The 26,502-nt window shown below is 36.5% G+C and overlaps 1 protein-coding gene across 1 annotated transcript in view; it reads left to right on the top strand.

The window, feature by feature from the left end:
* The window catches only part of LRP1B (LDL receptor related protein 1B), a 1,379,523-nt gene that overhangs the window by 478,641 nt on the left and 874,380 nt on the right, over positions 1-26,502 (top strand). Inside the window, exon 6 of the mRNA XM_036320679.1 lies at positions 9,059-9,316. Within this exon, the coding sequence (XP_036176572.1) occupies positions 9,059-9,316 (258 nt within the window). The remainder of the gene's footprint in view (positions 1-9,058; positions 9,317-26,502) is intronic.

A 26,502-nucleotide genomic window follows, 5' to 3' on the forward strand; every position in this document is an offset into this window, starting at 1 on the left:
GAATCAGCAGATGCCGGTATAGAAAGGGTATAGTTTCCTGCTCAGGGTATCAGAGTCTCAGCAGCCACTTAAAGTACTTAGAATTCAGTTATTAAAATATAATTTCCTTGCCTTTTTTCCCCCTTCTAAAAAAGAACCAGCCAGTGTTAAAAAAGTTAGTGTTCTTAGGAAGGGTAACATTAAGTCCTAGTGACCTTGATCGCTTATGAGACTAGTAGATCAGACCTATTTTAGCATACCATCTGGCTAAGAAGGGCTTCCTGCAGAATGATATGTGGTTATGTCTGGACGCATGAAGATTTACTATTCAGAGCTTTTATTGGTTTTATGGAGTCCGAAGGTGTGGTTGCTGCACAATTTGTCATTTCACTGAGGCATAACTGAGTGATACTTGATGCCATGATTGTATCTGATAATCTCTGAGCGAGGCAGGAGCAGAGTAATCCAGAGTGCTGTTCTTCACTCAGTCCCGTATGCGTGGTGGAAATTATACTGTGGTAAGTGGGTAAGTGGCGGAGATACAGCTCAGTGCCTGGAAAGAGTACATGTTTGGTCAATATTTGTTGGGTGCCAAAGCAATTTTCTTTCTAAACCTTCAGGAAGTAGAATAAGTGGACTGGGATGTTGAAAAGTCAAATTGCTGGAATAGGTACAAAGGACAATGGGGTGTTTTCCTAGTTTTACCCTGGTATTCAGGGCTCATGCTGCCTTCATTATAGTATTGGCATAAAAAATTGGTTTGGGGAGTTCTGCATAAGCTCCATAAATGTGTACCCGCGTTACCAAGGCCCTCCTCAGATAAACATGCAATTCCAGTGAGCTTGCTGTGCAAGGGTAGCTGAGAAAGAGCTACCCCTCCTGTATCAGGCAGTATTGCCTGAGCCAATATCCTACAGAAATACCAGAGCTTTGCAACCTGCCTTTGAAATCCTGCCATGGCGAGTGAACAACATATTTCTGTATTTTCTGGAGTATTCCTACCCTACATCTCTGGCCCTTCACTCAGTTAGAAATCACATTTCTTGACAGGATAGGGCAGGAATTTCTGATGGAATTTTCATCACTAAAATTAAACATCACACTTCTGTTTCCTAGTCAAACACTGTTAATGAGTATGCCAGTGTTAAGATATAATATTCTGTGTATTTTTTACTTCTTTGTTTATTTTTTTTTAAATTTTTGTTAGAGGAAATCGCTTTCACAGTCTAGCACCTTTCTTGATATCCTGAATCTTTTTTCCAGGAACAAAGTTTCAAGATTGGTAACAGTGCACATAACCATGGTGTCTTATGTATCATAACACCTTTGATTTTGCTCATAGTCAAAGAAAATATCAGATACAGAAAAAATACATGTCTTCCATTTTCATTACCACATCACATTTTTAACTGCAATCTAGCTGAGGACTTCTTTGGGTATGGAGAATTACATGGCCAACTTTATGGGTTCTATATTGACAATCAATAAACGTTTTTTTTTTTTTATTTTTAGAAATGGCACAGCAAACTGTAGAATAGCTGTTGAATGATTAACTAAATCCTCAATTAGAATGTGTAATAGGTAATATGCCCTACAATTAAATCCCTTTCTTTGTCTTCAAATTGGACAAATATAATGGAAAAATAAACAGAAATGTGGCATGCTTAAATTTATAGACACTATACGGGGTTTAATTTTAAGATGAGGCAAGGATAAATATAACTATAAAACTTTTCTATTGCTTTGTTTGGGGAAAGTAGAAGTATATAGTTATTAAAATATTGAGAGGAGGCAGGGTGGAACTTAAAACCTGAGAAAAAGAATAATATTTTGTTTATTCTAATAAGAAAACAAAAAAAGCTTTCAGAGAGCCTTCAAGGCATCCCTGTATCAATTTCAATCAACAAGGTAATAGCAGCGGTTAGAGAATTGCCCTTGGCACTCCTCCCTCTAGATTTTATCTTGACCTTGACTTTGATGACTAATATTCTGCATATTCTCCCTAGTCAAGCTGCTTAGAGTGATTTTAATCCTGAGGAAAAAAAAAATCCATTGTATTGATTGCATTTTAAAATGTTTAAGCATTTCCCTTTAGCACTAGGACTCACAAAGTCTTCATCTTCCCATACAAGATAATTTTTGCCAAATTATTGTATGAATTATATCTTAATATCTTCAGAAGTTTAGAACAACTTAATTGTCAAATTGCAAAGAGTATATCTAGGAAAGTAGCTAGAAATTTGATATAAAATCACCATTGAGTACTTATAATTAATCTGCCTTTTAAATAATATAATTGAAAACTGAAATCTAAAATATAGGTTGTGTATTTACATCCTTTCAGAAAACAAAGAAGTAGATTATATGACCTTAATTATCTATGCCTACATAATTAATTTTATCTATCTACCTTTTTTCTCTTATTCTAAGGATCTGGTTTCATATTTCCCTGATTAAGTAGAAACAAAAGAGAACTTTCTCACTATAAGCTTAATTAAATCTACCAATTTATTTGAATCTAGAATGAATCACTCCACCTTCCTGTTATTTGAATCAAAGAATAATTTGACCTTGCTCTTAAGGCCAGTCCTTCAAATGTGCATCAATGTCATTTTCTTTCTCCTGCTCCAGAAGTAGAAGTATGCAATTGCCTTCTTTATTTCTTGCTCATCAATATTTCCTCTTCTCCTGTATCAGTCCTATCAGCATAAAAGCATCTTGTAAAGATGTAAAGAAACAACTTTCTTTAAATCTATATTGTTCTCCACTACCACTCCATTTCTCTTTTCCCTTTAAATAAAACCTCACAGATGTGTTGTCTCTTTCTCCATTTCCTCCCCATCTCTCTTGAATGCACTTCAGTGGATCTTACATTCTTATCACCCACCTAACACCTTTATTATCAAGGTTACCAATGACCTCCAATTGCCAGAATACTCAGTTATCAGTTCAAGCAGCACCTTATCTTTGTCTCAAAGCAACATATTCTTGGAGTTTCCTCTTACCTTACAAGACATGTTTTCTCAGTTTATTTTGTTGCATTATTCTCACAGTGCCAGTATTTATTGGCACAATTCAGTGTTCAGTCCTTTGAACATCTCTTACTTGATTGATTTCCTAACTGCTCTTATCCTGTATCATGCCTTTAAAAATACACACTCTTTCATGGTTTTATAGAACATCTGAGACTGAGACTCCCAGGTTATTATCGCCAGCCCTAGCGTCTCTATTGAACACAACACTCACTTGAATATTCAGACCCAACTCAGTATCTACACTGGAATTAATAGAAATATCAAACTCGATGTTTTTCAAACTCTTGGTTTTCTCTCCTTGTAACAATGTTTTTTCAAAGTTTCCCCTCTTGGTAAATGTCACCCCCAGTTACCCAATTGTTCAAGCCAAAACATTAGAGTCACCCTTGAATCCATTCTTTCTTATAAACCCTTCATTTCAAACTTTTAAATATATTCTGAATTGAACTACTCTCCCTAAGGATCAGTCTACATTCCCATTACTTTACTTTTACTTTTCTTTATAGAATTTGTCACTGCCAAATCATATTAAATAGTATTTATTTACTTGTGTATTTTATGTTCCCCTCACTAAAATATAAGCTCTATGAAAATGGGAGTTTTATTAGTTTTGTTAACTGTTATATCTCTAGCATCTACAGCAGTGCCTGGCAGAAGCTAGCCATGCTCAATAAATATTTGTTAAATGAATATGCAAATACTGACGCAGTATATATATATTTTTCTTTTTAGGAGACAAAATAAATGTGCTTCTTAAGACCTCATGCTTTTAAAGAGGGACTACTTTATGAACAGGAGTTATTTAAAGGCAGTTTTTAAATGAGCCGATATCTATTACATTTAACTCAGTCATTACAAACTTACAACTTGGAGGGGCATATCTAAATTAGGAAAAATGTGTTTATATAGCTAAAGTAGTTCCATCTTGCTATAATTAGGAAAGTGACTAAGAAATTAAAAATAATGTGAATTGATCATCTCTAGACTATCTGCTAATTCTAAATCTCAATAACCTAAAATTTTGAATGAATTATTCTCCAAAATGTTGAGATTCACTAATAAAGTCCTGCAATAATTATCAATTAAACTTATTTCATTGTCCTGATTAAAAATCACAATATTTTATTTGTTTCATTTTGCATATTGAAATACATGATAATTTTCACACTGTGGGCAAAAAGGGGCCACATGCTAACCTGACTACCTCAGGAAAGGCCTGCATGGTGACTTTGCAAACTCAAAAAGTGAGCCACTGATTAATATGACATATGTGACAGGAAGTAATCACTTTCTGATCATACAAAGCACAAATACATGTCTCTATAACTGGTAGAAAAACACTGTTTTTTTATGCCGCTGACATAGGAGGGGTGTTGAAGCAGGTGAGGACAACTGTCCTTGTCCAGTATGAATGAATTGATAGCCTAGGAGAGGCTTATTCAAGCCAGGTCTTGGTTCTCTAGGTTAGAATACTGACTGCGTGCTTTTTTGTGCTTCAATCTTTTCTATGTGGAAAGTTAATATTTATTACTTCTCAATAAGAATTGATGTAGGCATTCCTTTGGCTGAAGTACATTAGGTAATGTACTTTCTTTTTTTAAAATATATATTTTATTGATTTTCCACAGAGAGGAAGGGAGAGGGATAGGGAGCCAGAAACATCGATGAGAGAGAAACATCGATCAGCTGCCTCCTGCACACTCCCCACTAGGGATGTGCCCACAACCAAGGTACATGCCCTTGACTGGAATCCAACCCGGGACCCTTCAGTCTGCAGGCTGACGCTCTGTCCACTGAGCCAAACCGGTCAGGGCGGTAATGTACTTTCTAATGGTCCTTTTGGAGAACTGTCTACTGACTCTAGGGTGGCACCTGATAAGAGTCACAATTATTCTGGTCTATCTTTTATCCTCATTACCCAAGCTAATGGTGCTCTTTAGTTGGCATGTGAAAACCTGAGGTAATGATTGCTGCACACTAGTGATCAGCAGTGGTGCAAGTAGAGACAGATGACTTTTGCCAGGCCTATACCAGCTTTCATCATGAATCAGTGCAAATATTTATATCCTTAGCCCTTGATGATTTTTATGGGTCCTTATGATTCAGTAGTCCCCCTCATTCCATGCTAAGCCTTAAGTTTATTTGTCTACAAGGTAAAACCAACCCTATACAGGTTGTCTTGGTGATTGAGTGTTGGCCTTCAATTCCAGTCAAGGGCACCTGCCCAAGATGCAGCTCAATCCCCAGTAGGGGGCGTGCAGGAGGTAGCTGATCAATGATTCTCTCTCATCATTGATGTTTCTATCTTTCTCTCCCTCTCCCTTCCTCTCTAAAATCAATAAAACATAATATATATATATATATATATATATATATATATATAGAGAGAGAGAGAGAGAGAGAGAGAGAGAGAGAGAGAGAGAGGGAAACCATAGTTAGTAATTAGCATAGACACAGGAATATTATTTCAGTAAAGGACATCACAACTAATATTGTAAGTATACTTCCTCCAGTATGTCATTTGAATTTTAAAGTTACCATTATTAAATCAAAACATGAAGCATCTAGCTTTTCTTTTGATTGATTTTCTGTTTACCTGCAGCTTTTAAAATCATAGGTTGATATATTTTGTATTAAAACAATCAACTGATTCACTAGAGAAAAGCAGCTACAAAAATCAAATAGATTGATCAGTGAAGCATTAATGTCAATTAAGCATTGGCTATGTTGATCCTTAATTCATTTTTATCTCAGTTTCTTAGGAATTTCAGTGTTCCTTCATATTCCAGTCTCTCTCCAAATAATGTTTACGACATACTTAAATTTACTGACTAGTAGCCAATTAAGAAATGATTGTCTACATCTGGACTTCTCAGAAAGCTTGGTAGCAAAGAAGATTTCTTTAAATAGTGGTTCAATTTTTGAGAGGCAACTTCACTAAAGGTCATTGCAATTGTCAAGTGAAGAAAATAAGCTCTGACATTAATGTCAGTATATCTTTGCTAAACTGATAGCACAGACATCTAAGACCCCTTCTTAACCTGAGAAATCTATTGATCTAACAGGTTTCAAAAGTGCCACTGTCAACTGGGGATGGGGAGGGGGAAGGAGGGGGCAAACAAACAGCAGAGCCAGGAGTGTTGAATAAAGACTAACTCTGGACTTCCAAATTTAGGAACTGTCAAGGGCAACTGTTATGTGGTTCAAAATGATGTTAAGAGATTAGGAGAGAAGCCAACTGGCTAACCAAGCTCAGATGGAGTCCCTTGACAAGGGTATGCTAAGCAGTGATAATTCACAATTTTACCATTGCTTCTGAGAGAACTCTTTATTGGCTATGATCTTAACATTATTGAGACTTCTTTTTTGTTGGCTTATACTAGGCTGTCCAGAACAAGTCTGTTTTCTCCATGAGAAAGAGACTGTTGAGCTAACCATTTTATAATATCATTGAGTTTTTTTGCTGTATTTTTTTTTCCTTTGTTGCTTTTATAAAGTCAGAACCTTTCATTATCTTTCTGAAGGCAGAGAAAAATTCTATGGCTTGATTGAGAGAATTGTTTAGGGGGGTAAAAATTCAAATACTCACGTTTTGGCCTTTTTTTTTTTCTATCTTTACATTTCTCAGTGTGAGTTTCTTGAAAGATCAAATGATATTTATGAAATTTTCTGAATATCCCACCTTTCTCTGGGTTCCATTCATAGGTTAAGAAACCAAATTATTTTGTAACATGTCACAGAATGTTTCTAAATAATTTTACTGGGCAAGAGTTTCACGTGTCTTTTTCATTTATTCAGAAAATTTGTATTGAGTGACCACTGGGTTCCAAGCTTTATCAAAATTCTAGAGCCACATCAGCAAAAGTAGGAAAACAATGAATCAGAAAAAATAAATAAGATACCTATATTTGATGATAAGTGAAAAATAATGCAAGAAATGGAGATATAGTGGCTTGCAATTTGTATGAGCTAGAGATACCCTCACCAGAAAGGTGACATTCAAATAATGCCTAAAAGGAGGTGAGCAAGTTGGCCATATATCAGGGATGATAATTCCAGGAAGAATAAAGAGCCTCTGATTGAGCAGCTTACCTGGCTTGATCAAAAAGGGACAAGTAAGAAGTGCACCATGTCTGAAATGAGATGCAGGAGGAGGAGAGTAGTTAGGAGATGAAGGAAATTAGTTAATTAAATCAGGTAAGGCTGTAAACACCAGGACACAGGTTTTGACTTTTACTCTGATTGTAATGAGAGCCTCTTGGAAATGGGCAGAAGATTGACTTGGTCTGCCTTAATATTGTAAAGGTATAATAACTCCAACTGCCATATTGAGAGAGACTAAAGAAGAGGAGGGGATAGATGGAAGTGACAAAACCAGTTAGAAGTCAATTGCAATGATCTAGGTAAGAGATGATGGTTGCTTGGGGCAGGATGGTAGTAGTAGTCACTGTGAAATGGTGGGATTCCTGATAAGTTTGACATCTGAGTCAAAGAGATTTTAATGATACATTGGATATAGGATAGGAAAGAAGAGGAGTTGAAGATGTTCAAAGTTTTTTGTACCTTTATAATATAACTAGAGGCCTGATGCACGAAATTTGTGCAAGGGGCTCAGCCCTCGCAGCCCTACTCAGCCCTCATAGCCATGGCTGGCCCTCAGACCCGGCTTCGTCCAGAAGGATGTCCAGAAGGTCGTTTGGCTATTCGATCTAATTAGCATATTAGCTCTTTATTATATAGGATTGTACTGCTAAACAATTTTTAGTGGTTTTTCTTTTGTCTTTTTTTTTTTTTAAATTCTCATCCGAGGATATGTTTATTGATTTTTTTATTTTATGTTTTAAGAGAGAGGAAAAAGGAGAGAGACTGAGAAACATCAATTGTATGCCTCTTGTACTTGCCCAAACCAAGACCTAAACTGCAACCTAGGTATGTGTCCTGACTGGGAATGGAACCCATTACCTCTTGATGTACAGGTTGACATTCCAACCAGCTGAACTACACTGGCCAGGGCTAGCCAAACACTTTCAACACTAATTTTATATGAGGCTAGAAGCCCAGTGCATGAAATTGGTGCACTTGGGGAAGAGGGTATCCCTCAGCCTGGCCTATGCCCTCTCGCAGTCCAGGAGCCCTCAGAATATCTCCGACTGCCATAGAGGCAGGAGAGGCTCCCGCCACAGCCACTGCACTCGCCAGCCATGAACCTGGCTTCTGGCTGAGTGGCACTCCCCCATGGGAGCTCACTGACCACCAGGGGGCAGCTCCTGCATTGAGCATCTGCCGCCTTGTGGTCAGTGTGCATCATAGTGACCGGTCGTTCCACCATTTGATCGATTTGCATGTTAGCCTTTTATTATATAGGATTTTACTGTTACCTTCAAATATTAAAGGCATTGAAATTCTGGTCCATTATCAATACTAACAAGCAAAAATGCATTGTTCAATAAGTAGTATTGAACTTGTTGCTGTTCCATTTAGAACCTTATTTTCCTGACCATAGGGAAGACATGTGGAAGGAAGTAGCTCAGTAAACATAATCTAGTCACTATGGGAATGTGTGATTATTTGACTCCTGGGGCCAGTCAAGGAACCAGTGAGGCTGAAGTCACTCTTTGTATGAGCCTGTGAGCTTTGTATGTTCTGATCCAGAGCATGTATTTCTGACCTCCTATATCCACCTCAGCAAAGCATGCTCTCGCTCATAAGGGAAGCCAGATCCAGCGTCATTGCTATAAAAATAACTCACAGCATTCCCTTTATTACCCAGCAATGGAAGTAAACAGCAAGTTCTTATACTTAGACAACATATTATAACTAAGGAAACAAAGAGTACAAAATGCTCAGTGGACCATTTTCCTTAGAGAAGTGAACTGGAATATATACTTAGTGAAGCATACATAAGGGTTATTAATAAATGTTTTTATAAGTATTTTTTATTTTAAAGGTGCATTAAAATACAGAATAAATCAATAAATAATGCAAAATTGTAAAAAGGGACTTTTTGTCACGGAACTCACTTTTCACGTTCTCTTTTATCCCAGAACCTACAGGCAGGCCACCTATGCTGTTAATTGCAAATTCTGAAACCATTGAAGTCTTCTATCTTAATGGAAGTAAAATGGCAACCCTGACCTCAGTCAATGGAAATGAAATTCATGCTCTGGATTTTATTTATAATGAAGATATGATTTGTTGGATTGAATCGAGAGAATCTTCAAATCAGCTCAAATGTATTCAGATAACAAGAACAGGAAGATTAACAGATGAATGGACAATCAATATTCTTCAATCCTTCCACAGTAAGTGTTTCAATTCATATTATATGCCCTTTAATGATTTTTTTTTTGCAGACCAGTAGAAAGGATTCTTAGATTTTCTAGCATAATTTATGGCTATGGGGAGCTATATATGCAAGTATGAATGCACTTAAATATATGCACTATGTGTTTTGCATATACTCACATATACATGTATAGTTTCATTGTTTCCCTAAGTAGTGAATTGCATAGGTAGTTTTAATTCTTTTTTAATGCTTATTACAGTATCACCTCAATGAGAACTGTGATTTTTTTCACTGAATTTTAGTTCACAATGTGATAGAGAAGGTGGGATTTTTTTTAAAGCAAGAAACAGAATTGATTATTGTAAGCTTATCAACTATAGAGTTTGTTAAAATACCTTGAAAACTATTAGTTTTATGCTAAGTGGTAACTACTACCTGTGTTTGTTGATACTTTTCCCCAGCAAATCAATTTTATACACTCTTCTTACAAAAGACTGATTTATGATTTATAATTCACATTGATTTCTTATGCCAGAAATTCACAAACTATCAACTGTTATTTTATTCCTGAATGTTACCATAAATTGAAATCACATTGTTGCATACACACATCCATTTATATTGTGATTTACAAAAAAAACTTATTCTTACAGATATTGCTAACATAAAAATAGGAAGCGAAAGGAAGAAAAATGTACAATTAAGAAGAAAGATAAGTTCTATAATAGAATAAATTTAGTTTTCAGGTATATAATGTTTTATTACTTGGCTTTAATAATCATATTTTATTAATGTTTTTGTCATACAATTAAAGGAATTGGCTATTGATCCTTATTAAACGTAAGAAAATAGTATGATGCAATGTTAAATAATCATGATTAGATTAAATGAACCAGTGTCAAATATTATAAAAATGATTGTATATATTTACATAGACAGAAATAAATGTTTAGCAGACAGAATCCAACACTCTGAAGATCCTCTTAAATAAAACAATCAATGAAGCCATTTATTCTGGCAGTGTAGCAGAGTGCCTAGTGAAGGCAGTTAGCAATGGCTAGTTCAAGGATTCTCTGGAGAAATGATAATTAATAATAAAGAGTAAATAACAAGTGGAAGGAGCACAAAGACTACTTCTGTATGATTTGAGTATTAAGACATTGGCGTAGATAGCAGGTAGAAATTGAACAAAGGCCTCGAATCCTTGCCATGTTAGCGATTACCTCAAGTAATTCAAATGTATTTGTCCCTAGGAAATGGAATATTGGTAGTCACATAGCTACAATAATCACTAACTTGTCAGGTAAAATTATTATCTGAACTTACTTCAGTAACTTTTCCTCTCTTTATGGTATCCTATCTAATAATAGAGAAACATGATAATTAACCATAACTTCTCTACCCTTCCCATTGGCTAATCAGCAATATATGCAAATTAACTGCCAACCAAAATGGCGGCCGACAACCAGGCAGCTGAAGTGAACAGGAGGCTTGCTTGCTCCAGTGAAGGAGGAAGCCAAGGTTCCCTGCCTGCTGCTGCTGGCCTCTGAGCTTGCAGTCTAAGAAACAATGTTGCAATTATAGAAGCTAAACAATCCCCAGAAACCTGCTTTCAGCAGTCAGAGCTGGAGCGAGCAGGACCGAAACAGTGTTTCAATTATAGAACCCAAACAAACCAGATACCTGCTTTCAGCAGCCGAGGTCTCAGAGCTGCAGCCGGGCCTCAGAGCTAAAGCCGGCTCTCAGTTCTAGTGACAGCCATAGAAGGTAAATAAATCCCAGAATAAAAAGAAAAAAAGAAAAAAAGGAGAGGTTGGGAGCTTCAGTCACCCACCATCCTGAAATGGCCCTCAGCCCCTCACCCAGACTGGCCAGGCACCCCAGTGGGACCCCCACCCTAAAGGGAGTGTGACCAGCTGCAAACAGCCATCATCCCCTCACCCAGGCTGGCCAGGCACCCCAGTGGGGATGCCCAACCTGATTCAGGACACCCTTCAGGGCAAACCAGCCGGCCCCCACCTGTGCACCAGTCCTCTATCCTATATACTAAAAGGGTAATATGCAAAGTGACCCTAACAGCAGAAAGACTGGGAATGACTGGTCACTATGACACACACTGACCACCAGGGGGCAGACTCTCAATGAAGGAGCTGCCCTCTGGTGGTCAGGGCACTCTCACATGGGAGGAGCTCTGCTCAGCCACAAGCCAGGCTGATGGCTGCCAGTACAGTGGTGGTGGTGGGAGCCTCTCCTGCCTCCTCAGCAGTGCTAAGGATGTCCGACTGCAGTTTAGGCCTTCTCCACTCTGGCAAGTGGACATCCCCCGAGGGCTGCCGGGCTGCCAGAGGGATGTCTGATTGACATCTTAGGCCCAATCCCCTGGGGAGCGGGCCTAAGCCAGCAGGTGGCCATCCCCTGAGGGGGTCCCAGACTGCAAGAGAGCACAGGCCGGGCTGAGGTCCCCCCCACCCCCCGCCCCGAGTGCACAAATTTTTGTGCACTGGGCCTCTAGTATTCTAATAATTGTAGTCATCCTTCTTTAATTTGTATTTTTAAAACAACACATTTAAAATAAATCTGGGGATGATCAAGCAATGGTACATTGTAATGTTTATAGAAAAGAATTTGTAGCTTAGCTTTTATTTGATTTATAAAACAATTCTTGGCAAACCTAGAAAAAATAAAGAGATATTTTTAGGCAATTTATTGAAATGTTGAAAGAACATTTATTTTGATCTATAAAAATTAAAGTCATTGGCAATGTTTTAGTTAAAATAATAATTTTTACGAAGTCATATTCGATCTGTGCAATTTCAGTCACAAGGAAAATTGATTCATGTGCGGAAGAAATTCAATAATGAGAGTGGAGGGAGGTGTGAGCAGGGCTGGGCTCCTCTATCATTGCTTGTAACTTATGCATTTTATCAACATGTCACAGAGGAGCTGTCATTGGATGTGATGGGCACTGTATTCACCATGACAGTTTGTGAGTTGATAATGAAATAAGAGTATTCCTTGCATGTATAATTACATGAAAACCTCTGTTACACCATATAAGCAAAAATTATGACTTGATGGGAATATGTCTGAGTACCTGTCACTACCTACTGTTTCAGAGTTTATCTCTTTAGCTTACCCTACTCCATTATTTTTAGATGCTATTCTCTGAATTTACATACAGAAAATATCATTTTTTCAAAAAAAATATAAAAAATTTATTTTTCAAAGGATTCCTATAAGGAGAAACTCAATCATTATAGGTCAGACTGACTTGCACTTAAAACTTGCATAATAATAAATTGAAAAACAATTTATTGTGATATTACATTTTTTATTGCTTAGCTCATCTCATGCATACTCAACACATCTCTGTGGAGTAAGCAGGAGAGATATGCTCTTCCTGTTTTATCATAGATAAAACAACTACAAAACTCAGTTGTATTAGGCAATATTGAGTATCTATAAAGAAGGCAGAGATAGGACATCCAAATCCTATATTCTTTCTTCTACATTAGAATGGCAAATACTGGCCCTTCAAAGAACTTCCCAAGTCTTCCACAAATAATAACATCTACAACTTAATGAATGACCATATGCAATAGGGAGACATTGTTTTTCCCTTTAGGCTGAAGGAAAAATTGGGACTCTTGGAAGCTACATTGCAGCCTACAACAAATATTGGATATGGGTTTGAGCTAGGTCAGACTTCATGACTTTTGCTAAGCACCACTCTGCCCTATTGGGCCTCAACTATTGATTTTCATTTTAGCAAGCCAAATCGATTAGATGCACTAGCATTAGCAACAGCAGCTCAGAAAAACAGTCTCTAAATGGAAAAGAGGTATAAGAATCTTGGAAAGGGCCCTAAGCAGTTTGGCTCAGCGAATAGAGCGTCAGCCTGCGGACTCAAGGGTCCCAGGTTCGATTCCGGTCAGGGGCATGTGCCTTGGTTGCAGGCACATCCCCAGTAGGGGGCGTGCAACAGGCAGCTGATCGATGTTTCTCTCTCATCGATGTTTCTAGCTCTCTATTCCCCCTCCCCTCCTCTCTGTAAAAAATCAATAAAATATATGTAAAAAAAAATAATCTTGGAAAGGGAGTGAATGAGATGAGTTGTGGAAGCCTATGTCACTTGAAAAGGTTTACCAAATGATTCTGATATGGCCCTCTAGGGAGGCTTACCTCTAACATTGAGAAATACTCCTAAGAAATATTGTGAAAAATTGAAGAAGAGTGATAATCACATACTTAATAAATTATATTAATTAACTAAGGAACATTGGGGAAAATGCTAGAGATTATATTTCTCATTGGATTTTATTCTTTTTAAAGACACCTAAATTTATTAACTAGCATTTTAGCCTGATAGTTGCAGATTTTGAAAAAAATTTTTGAAAGTGAGTGTTTTGTAAACAAAATTGTTTCTCTAATGCACTATTCAAAGAAAGCACATTTGTAATAACTAATTATTTCCCAAATGTTTCCTGGAGAGTACTGTTGTAGGGACACAAATGCACACATTCAACAGAAATGATGGGGTTCACCAAAGTAGCGATATCCAGCTGCTTCCTCAGGACAGAGTGCACAGAGATGATGGAGACAGATAAGAATATTTCCCGGGCTAATCCCTTAATAAGAAAGATGATACAGAACCACATTGTTCTCCCCCAGGTAAACAGTAGTCACTTTCATTCTCTATATGTTACTCTCCAATATTTTGCTAAATTTGGTATCATTTTTCAGATTCTAATATGGAGTTGACCAGCTTGTCTTGATCTTTTCATAGACTCAGTTCTAGTCCAACAGACTATGCCTGGACACCAATAAAGGATTGTTTATTCTTTATAGACTTTGCTTCTGAATTAGCCCATTCCCTTGCTTTGGGCCTGTTTCAGCCTTAGCTAATTTACTACGTGAATCTCTGACTAGATCTACTAAAATGAATTCTTGATTGGATAACTTTTGGATTTTGATACTGTACCTTTGTCTTTTATCAGTCTTACTTATTTCCCTTATGTTAGCAACTCTCTAATAACCACATAACACTAATTTACTGAATATTATCTAGCACATTAATAATTCTTTATGTATACCTCATTGTTATCACAAAAATTACATGAACTGTATACAGTTTATAATTGTCAGTTTGTAGATGAGAAAATGAACTTAAAAATGAAAATTTTTAAGTTAAGAAGAAATTTTTACCTCTTGGTCTCAATAAGTACTAATCAATGACCTTTCTTGATTATAAAATACTAGAGGCCTGGTGCACGAAATTCATGCACTGGTGGGGGGTGTGGGGGCGGGCATTGTCCCTCAGCACAGCCTGCACCCTCTCCAATCTGGGACCCCTCAGGGGATATCCGACTGCCTAAACCGGCAGTCGGACATCCCTTTCACAATCCGGGACTGCTGGCCCCTAACCACTCACCTGCCTGACTGCCTGATTGCCCCCAACTGCTTCTGCCTGCCAGCCTAATATCCCCCTAACCACTCCCCTGCTGGCTTGGTTGATGCCTAACTGCTCCCCTGCTGTCCTGATCACCCACAACTGCCCTCCCCTGCTGGCCATCTTGTGGTGGCCATCTTGTGACGACGTGGGGGTGGCCATCTTGTGATGATGTGAAGCTGTGAGGGCCACCTAGGCTTTTATTAATATAAATTCCCTACTTGCCTCAGTTCAGCCTAGGAATTTAATAGTCTTCACTTTTTCACAAGCATCATCTATCAAGGTATGGCTGGACAAGAATAATCAGGCTGTGTCCCTATTGAAAATGCAGATAAAATCTTGTGATACAATAATCTACCTATAACTGTACAAATACTAATTCCAAATGAGTCAACTCATAGTGAGTCTGCACTTTAGAAGATGATTATGCAACTTTATAGCAACACCTTATAAGATTTTATTGTCAAATTAGTGTAGGAAATTTTACATGCTATATAACTTAGCAGCTTCCCTTTTACCTCAGGATAAAATAAAATTTTATCATCTGGCTTTTTTGCAGGCAGCTGACCTACCTTGCCTGTTCCCACTCAAAACCCATGATCCACATAAAAAGCAGTACTTAAAATAAGACACTTATTTTTCTGTTTTCCATGTATGTTTGTATAATCTGCTTCTTCACCTAGAAAATAGGTTCTCATTTCCTATAACCAATCATCTCTTGCTCATTTTATAAGGCAGTGGTTTTCAACCTGTGGGTCGCGACCCCTTTGGCCGTCGAACGACCCTTTCACAGGGGTCACCTAAGGCCATCCTGCATATCAGATATTTACATTATGGTTCACAACAGTAGCAACATTACAGTTATGAAGTAGCAACGAAAATAATTTTATGGTTGGGTCACAACATGAGGAACTGTATTTAAAGGGCCAGAAAGTTGAGAACCACTGTTTAAGGTATCATGTCCTTTCCAAAAGTTTTATCATTGAATTGAGTAGCCCTTTCTACATTGTCCAGGACATCATAGGGCAAATGGATTATACACAGTATTTTAATTTTCTGTTGACCTGTTAGTTTCCCACCCCCCCCCCCCCCGAAAAGGTGGCTCCTGTAACCTTAACATGTGAGTAAAGGATGAGAAGTTAAGAATTAGGGGGAACAAGGGTACAGCCAATTTCTGGAGAGCCCATGCCAAATCACTATGAGAGATATTTAGAAAACCAGTCTGAATGATGGCTAATAAGATCTGATCTGTGTCTAGATAACAGCCTCGTATGTTAGTCTTGGTATTTCTGAGTTACTGGGTCAGTTCCGCAACTACTGGCTTTGACTTGGACTCAGTTTCTGACTTCCCTAGGGTGTGTGCCTGTAGATTTATTTTGAAAATTTAACATCAATGACCATAGGAAGAACTTGACCCAAACCTTTTTTAGTTTTCTCAGTTATAATTAAACAGTATTGGAGCCAAAGCTTTTATAATAAAAGTCAATTAATTTTAGTAGAGAGATCAAACAGAACAACACAGTGGACTTTTTAACCCTTCTCCTTCCATTGGTGTGCATAGACTTTTTATTAGGAAGGAAGTTCTGCTATCTTGTATTTAGGTTCTTGTACGCATACAATGGTGGTTATGCTTCTATCCCAGTTCCATATACTTAGTTATTATCGAGGCCCCAGATGCCTCTTGGTATAAAAAGTGAAGAGCAGGGTCAGGATTCTTTGTGTCTCTCAGCCTCTGAGAAGTCCTGAAGAGGACTTAACTTGAACCCAGAATTGATGCTCTTTATTCTTCATCGGAGTTGAAGTTTGTTCAACAATTGGTCAGTTCTAGTTTTAGCCTCCATTATAAAAAGTTCAGGAATTGGTTTGCTCCTAGCTGAAAAGGCAATATGATCATTCTTCTCTTGTAAATCAATGAGACTAGATTTCTCCCTCCCGTAAAAAGGTGTGCTCTTTTTAATCCTCACCTGAGGATATGTTTTTATAAATTTTAGAGGGAGAAAAGATAGAGAGAAACATCAATGTGCGAGAGAAACATCGATCAGCTTCCTCCCATATGCATCTGGACCCAGGATAGAACTGGAAACCTAGGTATGTGTCCTGACCAAAAATGTAACCTTAAACCTTTTTGGTGTATGGGATGACACTCCAACCTACTGAGCGAACTTGGCCAGGCAAATGGTATTTTGTTTTTGTTTCTCTTTGTTTGTTTTAGCTGTTTAGAATTCAGACTTTTTGATCAGTATATCTTGTGAAGCTACAAATACTGCACAAAATTTTGATTGCAGTAACTGCTTTTTTAGTATTCCCTAGGGAACACATGTGAAGAATTCAAAGTGCATACTTCAGGAGGATATAACTATTCCCAGAGATGCATTTTTAAGTAAATGCTGTTTTATAAGGAAATACATGTTTTATTAAGCCCTTTATATCTCTTAAAAGCTTCTCATCTTCTATTTAGCATATTTATATGGAAACATAAAAATGACTTCTTTTTGAGACATGACTGCTGTGTGTGTGTGTGGGTGAGGGGGTATATTTAATGCAGTAATGCATTCCTGCTGCACTCTGGAATTTTAGCAAAGTTATCAGACCATTCATTGAGAGCTCAAAGCAAACACAACCTAACAAAAAGAGTTAAATTTAGCAAAGCTGTGGATCTGAAGATACATTTTTAGAGAACTAGCAGAATTCCCTTCTTGATTCCAAATGCTTAATGTTGTAGGCATTGGTATTAAATTACTCTTTAATTTTTACATTAACATTAGATGGATTTTTACTTTGAAGTAAGTAAGCTGTTCTGATTTACAACAGGAACACAACCATAAAAGGCCATTTTGAATGCCTAGTTAAAAAGAAAAAGAAAATAAACAACTCTCAGCACTCGGTTCCTCTATAAATTTGTCTTTATTGTTAGTTCAGTCGCCATGCTATGAAGAACTCAATTACTATTTTATTGTCATTTGGCAACATGCTTGGAACTCTCCAAAACAGAAATTAGAGAGATGCTGAACTTCAACTGTTCATATTTATTTTTTTCTTTGAAGTTGGTGAAATGTACTTTACACATTCACTAGACACAAACATTTTCCCCTCTAAACTTGTCTTGATGCTGTATAGAACTTTATGGATTTTAATCATCAAAGTGGAAATATCCTGATGGCCCCATCACACTTGTCTATTCCAGGTAGAGCGTGGCATTAGGCAGTTTCTCTTTATCTACCCATCTGAAATGTGGAAGACACAATGCTATTTTCATCATTAATAAGTCATGAAACATGTTTTAAAATCTACGATGTTAATTACTGAAAATAGTTGTTGAGGATGGTAGCAAACAGGATTCTTGAACTTAGAAATGTATGCAGTATCAAGGGATATCTGATTTAATTATAATAAATATTTTTCATGAGTTGGATGAGAGTATGGTGACAAAACCTCTTGATAGTAAAAGAGAAATGTCAAATGATGAGATGGTGAAAGAATTCTAAAATGTTTGTGAAATATTGGTCTAAATTTATGTATAATTTATACATATAATAATATATGTATGTATATATATATATATGTGTGTGTGTGTATATATGGTTATGGATAGATGATAATAGATTAGATAGATAGATAGATAGATAGATAGATAGATAGATAGATAGATAGATAGAGATAGACTATGCTGAGGTACTCTAGTTGTCAAAAGGGTAAAATTTATAGTGCAGCTCTGATAACTTTCTAAGCACCTCATAACATTTAGAAGGCCTAACCTTCAGGTCTATGGATTTCCTTTGCTTTGATTCTGTGCTTTTCGAAGAACTTTCAGGTTTGGTTTTTCAGATACAATAATTCTAGAAAGGAATTTGTTAGGATGGTGTCTGTTAGTAATTGTGCCATCCTATTCATTACAAGAGCCTCATTATCAGTAGTCATAAATTAACAAATTGACATTCCGGTTGATATATCCCTTTTCTGGGAGGCTGGTAAGCATGAAGTAATTCCCCAAAACCTGTTAATCCTTTGGTGAAGAACTCAAATGGATTTCCTGAAATTGTAAATCTGATGATTAGATCTGTGCTTGAAATATTCTGTAAGACTTTCTCATTTTAATGACAGCATAAATATAGTTAATATCATATTTTTCTTAGTAGAAATTCTTGTTTGACCCTAGTTACTTATGAGGGAAATAAAATCAGTATATGAACCAGTGATTACTATGTTTTATTCTTCTTTTTTAGGAATTATAAAGAATATATTTTTCCTGCTGAAGTGGTGCTGTGGTGTGTGTGTGTGTGTGTGTGTGTGTGTGTGTGTGTGTGTGTGTGTGAATATTTCACCTCCACACATTATTTTTATTCAGAGTATTTATGTCACAGTGTGGTTTCCACAATTTCATACCTTTCCTTGGAATCATCAATTTACTTAAAGAAAAGACTCCCATATTTTCTCCAAGGTTCCCAGTAGGCCCAATCTATTGTTTGTCTCCTCACCCTTGACTTTAGGAATGCTTCAAGTTTAGGAGCATCTTCCTTCATAGACATGGGGGAAGGGTCAGATCTGGCAGGAAGAAAGATGTCCTAATTGAATTCTACTGAGGAACATATGTGGGTTTTCAAAAAAATGATTTTGTTGTCGTTTGATTTTTGTTACATCCAAGAATGATATTTAACTGTCTCTGAACTTCTGAACAGGACCCTTCCATTACATTTTAAAAACGACATTTAAAAATAAATAAAGGTTTTTAATCTTTCCTCTGTTTCAGATATCTTACTCTGTCTTAGAGCTTTGTGTAATTGATTTGTAAGGAAAATATAATTAAGTAAATTAGAAGTATAAATGGGTATCACCTCAAAATTTTTCAACTTAAAAGAGTACATTATGATTGCAATTATACAAAATGCCATTGGAAATTATAGCAGTTACTTAGATAATTTGTGAAAAAAAGGTGTTGTTCCTAAAGTACAGATAATTGAGGGAAAATACTTCTAATGTCTCAATTATGCAAATAATCATCTCTCTGTTTACATCAAACTATTATTTTCAGACTCTCTATTAATGTTGTGCATTCTATGTCCCTGGGATAATATTTACACAAAATTACATGGAGTACCAAGGTAATTATTTTTATAAACTCAAACTCAATTATTGGCATATTCCAACTTTCTCCCCTTGAATCATGCAGATAGTCAATTCATTTTTGGTAGTTCATATTGAATGTGTCATCTGATTTATTTTTAAGCATTATTATATAAAGTTAAGAAGTATTGAAAGATTATTCTAGCCAGATACACAACAAATACTTAATTTTCTTAGAACTTTTTGTTGGAACTTTAACAAGAAACATTAAGATTAATAATGATATTTTGGCTTGCTCCAAGATCAAGTGGTATTTACATATGAAAATGAGAGTTTTAAAAATAAGTATTTTTTGCCCTAGCCAGCTTGGCTCAGTGGATAGAGTGTCGGCCTGCGGACTGAAGGGTCCCAGGTTTGATTCCAGTCAAGGGCATGTACCTTGGTTGCGGGCACATCCCCAGTAGTGGGTGTGCAGGAGGCAGCTGATCGATGTTTCTCTCTCATCGATGTTTCTAACTCTCTATCCCTCTCCCTTCCTCTCTGTAAAAAAATGAATAAAATATATTTTAAGAAAATAGGTATTTTTCAATCCAAAATAGGAACTAAGATAAGTATTGAGGTACTATGAAATGTAGTGATTTTTAACCCTTTTCATCTCATGGCATACATAAACTAATTACTAAAATTCTGCAGCACAAAAAGTATGTTATATTTTCTGCCGATCTGACAAAAAAAAAATAGGTATGATTTTGATTCATTTACAATGGAGCAGTGTTGTGTTGGCTGTTGTCATTTATTCTATTTGACAAGCTAAGGGAAAAGAGGTCAGTATCCCTGACTAAATAGTCAGGTATTACATGTTTTAAAAATTCTTGTGGCATATCAGTGTGCCACAGCACTCGCATTGAAAATTGCTGATGTAATGTATAAATATGAGATATTTCAGAATTTATTATTATCAATTATTTTATTTATCATATGTGGAATTCAATATGAATTGAGATTTCTATATTTCTGAATGCTATAAACTGAATGTGTCCTCCCAACATTCATATGTTGAAGCTCCATCTTCCAATGTGATGGTATTTGGAGGACGGGTTATTGAGTGTAATTAGGTTTAGGGACGGTTGTGAGAGCAGAACCCCCATGATGGGATTTATAAAACCAAGGTGACCAGAACTCTCACTCTCTCTCTACCATGTTTGGATACAGAACAAAAGATAATTGAAGGGAGGATAGGGGCTGGGCAGAAAGGGGTAAAGGGAAGGGAATGAGAAACGTGTGTGTGTGTGTGTGTGTGTGTGTGTGTGTGTGTGTGTGTGTTTGAATTAAAAACCAGGAAGGAAAAAAAAAGTTACTTATTTGAACCAGAAAGAGAGCCCTCACCAGACATGGAACCAGCCGGCACTTTGATCTTGAACACCCCGGCTTCCAGAACAGTGGGAAATAAATGTTTATTGTTTAAGACACCCAGTCTATAGTGTTTTGTTGTAGCAGCCTCAGTGAACTGAAGACATTCGTCTTTCTGTATTCTAAAAGTAGAAGTACATTTATTTCCTAGTGTATTCATCTGAAGTGCCATGGGGCACACCCCAGAAAAATAACACTCCATCTCCAGTTGTAGAGGACTTAGGCCTCGCTAAAGACTGAATTTTATGCTAAGTGTGGTGGGAAGGCATTGGAGATTTTAAGGAGAAGAGTGGTGTTTTAAAAAATAAAAATACAGACTCAGGGTTTTAGAGTAAAACCTATTGTTTATTAAAACTGTGTGGAAGAAACAATAACACAAACGGAATTTGGAAGCTTACTACACCTCATTTTCTGGTTGGTGTGCATGGCAAAAATGTTAAAAAGAGAAATACTCCATAAGAGTTTGACTTAAAATTGAGCTAAATTTCAGCAAACTTAGATTTTTATAAAAATAGTGATGATGTACTTTGAAAGCATATGTGCGGAAGAGATGTACTAATCTCTCGGGTCTATCAGTTTGTTAAAACTTATTGTCACTAGTAATCAACTGTAACATAGATCGCAGGCTATAAAGATTACTGTTTCCTTCTTTGGTGTCATGATATAATTTATTTCGTAATGATGCCCCTTGGTTCTCTGTGAAGATTGTAACAGAGAGTTTAGAAGGGAGGCATAGAGACCAATTAAGAAGCTATTGCGGCCATCAGGAGAGAGAAAAGAGTTACCTGACCAAGGCTAGTAATAGCAGAAAGAAGTCTATAGTTTCAGGTGAAAGTCTTAAGAATTTCTGATAGACTTAATATGGAGTGAAGTGGGGAGAAATAAGAATGGAATAAATGACGAATCTCTTTGAGTCATGGGTCAAATAAGAATGTGAACTTTTGCATAGTGGAAAAAGATACTTTTGTGTAAACTGTATTTGCTGTAGAGAGAGAGAATAGCAATGGCATTTTTCTAAATGTATCCCCTATATCCCTGGTCAGTTTGGCTCAGTGGATAGAGCATTTGTCTGCAGACTGAAAGGTCCTGGGTTTGATTCAGGTCAAGGGCGTGTGGTCAAAGGTACGTGCCTTCATTGCAGGTTTGGGCGCTTGTAGGAGGCAACTAATTGATGTGTCTCTCTCACATGGATGTTTCTCTCTGTGTACTTCCCTCTCCCTTCCATTCTCTCTAAGAATCAATGGGAAAATATCCTCAGGTGAGGATTAACAATAACAACAACAGCAAAAATACATCCCCATAGGAAATAAGATTAGCGTGTAGCTTGGCTTAGAGAAGGAATTAAGAAATATTGGAAACATGAAATAGAAGAAGATTCAAAATCTCAGTCATTTCATGTCCCTCCCTCCTAACAAGAATATAAAAACATTTAATATCCATATGAATACCTAATATTGGCACACTAGCCATGTTAGAAGCACCTTCCTAGTATTTTTTCATGAAAGCATACACAGATTTATGACTACTTGTACAGAGAACTGACCTTGATACCCATTTTGACCACATTTTATGTGTTTATGAAACAGGATTGGCAGCCAGGAAAAGGTAATCACTTAAAGGAAAAGGGAGGGCTCTGTATGGTTCACGGGTTCTGTTCCTGAGGAAGGAGGTGCCTGCCCACAGTGCACCTGAGTTGAATTACTAGAATAGCATTTTTTTTATTTTTTAAATATATTTTTATTGATTTCAGAGAAGAAGGGAGAGAGAGAGAGAGAGAGAGAGAGAGAGAGAGAGAGAGAGAGAGAGAGAGAGATGATGGGAGAGAATCATCGATTGGATGCCTCCTGCACGCCCCCTACTGGGGATGGAGCTCACAACCCAGGCATGTGCCCTTGACCAGAATTGAACCAGGGACCCTTCAGTCCACAGGCTGACGCTCTGTCCACTGAGCCAAATCAGCTAGGGCTAGAATAGCATTTTAATTATTATACCAAGCAGACAGAGCCTCTGTTTGCTCAATTCAATTTATTTTGGGATAATATTTAGTATATCAAAGGATAAAGTGAATATATGTTTCTTGATAAAGATGGCGGCATATGAAAATAAGTGAAATTACATCATCTTATCATTCAGTGAGCATTTTCAAATGTTCTAGTAAAGAAATGGGGGAGAGGAAACTAAATGTTAATTTCCCACATAAAGAAAGAGACCTAAATTTAGGAAAACAAAGTAGTTTCTTTATAATCTTGGCATTTTTTAAACTTTGTTTTTGCCTGCTGTTGTCTGTATTTGTATTAGAAACACTATAACTCTCCTCAGTGAAGGCAATATCACAGCTTCAGGGACAAGATATGAGTAGAAATAAAAATATTAGTTTAAAATATTCATAATATACAAAAATAGAAGTCTATGGAAACACTCTATATTTGGAATGTTTTTCATTTTCTGTGATATACTCAAGATTTCTATCATTCTTGGCTCCTTCATATAAGCTAGAATATAACTTAAATATATTCCTTTGACTATGATTATGTATATAATGTTGATAAGGGAAATATGGTGGATACATGTAACATAACCCTACCATTGTTTTGATACTCTTTGAAGCCATTATATCTTTTCTGGAATTGCAGGGTCTCCTTAACTGGGACTCATCCCTTTTTCCACAGAGCCGTCAGAATGACCTTTTTAAAATGACAGACAGATGTCTAGCTGTCCCCAGGGGCTTTCCGCTAAACACTGCAGATTGATCAAAAGTATTTACCTGTGTTTTTCTTTTTTCTTTTTGAAGTCCACTGTATAAACAGCAACGACATCTTTTTAATTATATTAAGACCAAAAGAAAGAGAGAAGACAAAAATGGAAGATAATTTTGGACAATAAGGAGTGGATGATTAAATGACAAATGCATTCGTTTTAGTATTTATTTGCTTTCCTGAGTTCAAATGGAGTACTATGATAAAGAACCCCAGAAAGACTAAAGAATAGAGACTCTGAACACCTCTGAGGGTGAAGATAAAGGATAGGCCAGGGATAAGAAAGCTTAGAACCTGCTTTTAGACTATCTAGGATAATAAAGACCATTATATACTGATGACAAAAATAGATACAGAGGCAGAGCAGCATTGAACAAATTGTCAAACTACAGCAGGAAGGCCGGGGAGGGTTGAGAAAGGGAGGGGTAAGAGATCAACTGAAGGACTTGTATGTATGCATATAAGCATAACCAATGGACACAAGACACTGGCGGGTAGGGGAGGCCAGGGAAGGTCAAGGGGGGAAAAAAAAGGAGACATATATAATACTCTTTGTAATACTTTAAGCAATAAAACAAACATTTTTTAAAAAACCTAAAACTCTATATTTCTATTAATAGGGAAACAGTTAACTAAATTATGGTATATCCATGTTGTGCGATGGTCTAAACCTCAGAGCTGTAAGTAAGAGTGCTATCTTTATATACTGATAAGAAAAATACTCCAAGATATGCCTATTAATAAAAAATAAGATGTAAAAAAAAATAGGCTACTGGATTTCCTACGCTGGTCCCCACAGCCAGGAACAACTTACCCTCTACTTTAGGAGAAATGTGATGTTTGATTTCTGAAGCAGTGAAGTAATATGTACCTCGACTGATAATAGGAAGCCCAGAGACCATGGCTATGAGCAAGGCAAGTACAGACTAAAACAAGAGCATGGCAGGAGATAGGAGGAGGTCAAAGGCAAAAAGAAATTAATGTTACTCTTCGTTGTTTCCAATTTAGGGAGGAGTTTTAGAGGTTTTTGTTTTGGTTTTTTTTGTGTTTTTTTTTTTTTTTTTTAATAGAAATAGGGAATAATGAATTCTATAACAAAGAGAAAAAAGAAAAATTAAAGAAGTTGTTCAAGTTGGGAAGTAAAATCATAATAAAATGCGTTCTTCATCTGTTAACAGAAAACTATATAGATATAATTACAAAAACATTGAATGTTACTTTAGCTAAGAATTAAGATTATGGGAGGCAATTGATATCTGTAGAATACCTATTGCATGTCATTGTACTGGATTCATAGTTTTGTTGTCCGATGTAATCCTCTGACCACTTTGTAAAATGAATGTGATGTTTGTTATTACATAAACAATGGCTTTTATAGATATTAGTAACTTTCTCAAGAACACACTTTTAAGTGGAAGGTTAGGCTGGACTAAATGATATACAGTGTTTGCTTTGCTTTGGTGTAATCACACTAGTAGCTTTTGATCCAGTTTGGCTGCAGACAGGTTTTGTTTGGTACAAAAAATGCTTTGTAATTTAAAAAAATAGTTTACCATATTTAGACAACAGAAGACTTCAAATGACATGTAGAAATCCATATTTCTGTGGTCTTTGAAACAAAGAAGCATTTCAATGTCAAAACAATCATCTGGGTTTGAGCCTGCCTTTTTAGGGACACAGAAGATTCCAGGTCATCATGGTGGTTTGCCACAATCCATCCACACAAGTATTACATATTTACCTTTATTTTCTAATCCTTGTATTCATTTAAATGTGCTACCTCTGGGTGGTTGGAGATCACATAGCAAATAAAGAAGAAATCAAGTACTAAAATTTGTTAATGTGTAATTTTCAGGAGGTTAAAAACATGACATAAAAATAACCAATGGACATAAGACACTGGGGGGTAGGGGAGGCCAGGGGATTGGCAAGGGCGGGAAAGAAAGGAGACATATGTAATACTCTTTGTAATACTTTAAGCAATAAAACAATTAAAAAAACATGTAGTGAAATTGTGTTAACAAGACATTTAGCTCATTAATGAGAGAACCAACAGGATGGTAAAGTTGGTTCAAAGGAGTACAGAAGAGACTGAAGTATTTACTATCAACGAAAGAAAATTATCCTGATTTAAGATTGTAAAATTAGTAGAAAAGTATTTCATGGCGCACTGGAAAATAAGCTGGGGTTATTTTTACTTCCTGATGGAAATTATTTTCGTCTCTATTGGACAAAAATTATTTGCAATTTATTAGTATACAAATTAATATCTAAATTCATCAGAACTGAGACCTAAGCGATACTAGTAAATTGTAAGTTAAACAAAAATATATTTCCCAGGAGAATTAATCCTTGAGGGGCCTGTTAGACAATGTCCTAGTCTGACATGGAAAGGACATAGGACATTCCTTCCTAATTTTCCTTAGTAAGATTTTGACTTTTGTTTTCAATCGTTTATGGCAAGGACCGCTTTATTTATTACTTGAGTAGGTATATTATTTTTCTCGGCCTGTCATAGCAGAATAT

The sequence above is a fragment of the Myotis myotis genome, unplaced genomic scaffold, assembly GCF_014108235.1.
Source record: "Myotis myotis isolate mMyoMyo1 unplaced genomic scaffold, mMyoMyo1.p scaffold_m19_p_8, whole genome shotgun sequence".
NCBI classification, from domain to species: domain Eukaryota; kingdom Metazoa; phylum Chordata; class Mammalia; order Chiroptera; family Vespertilionidae; genus Myotis; species Myotis myotis.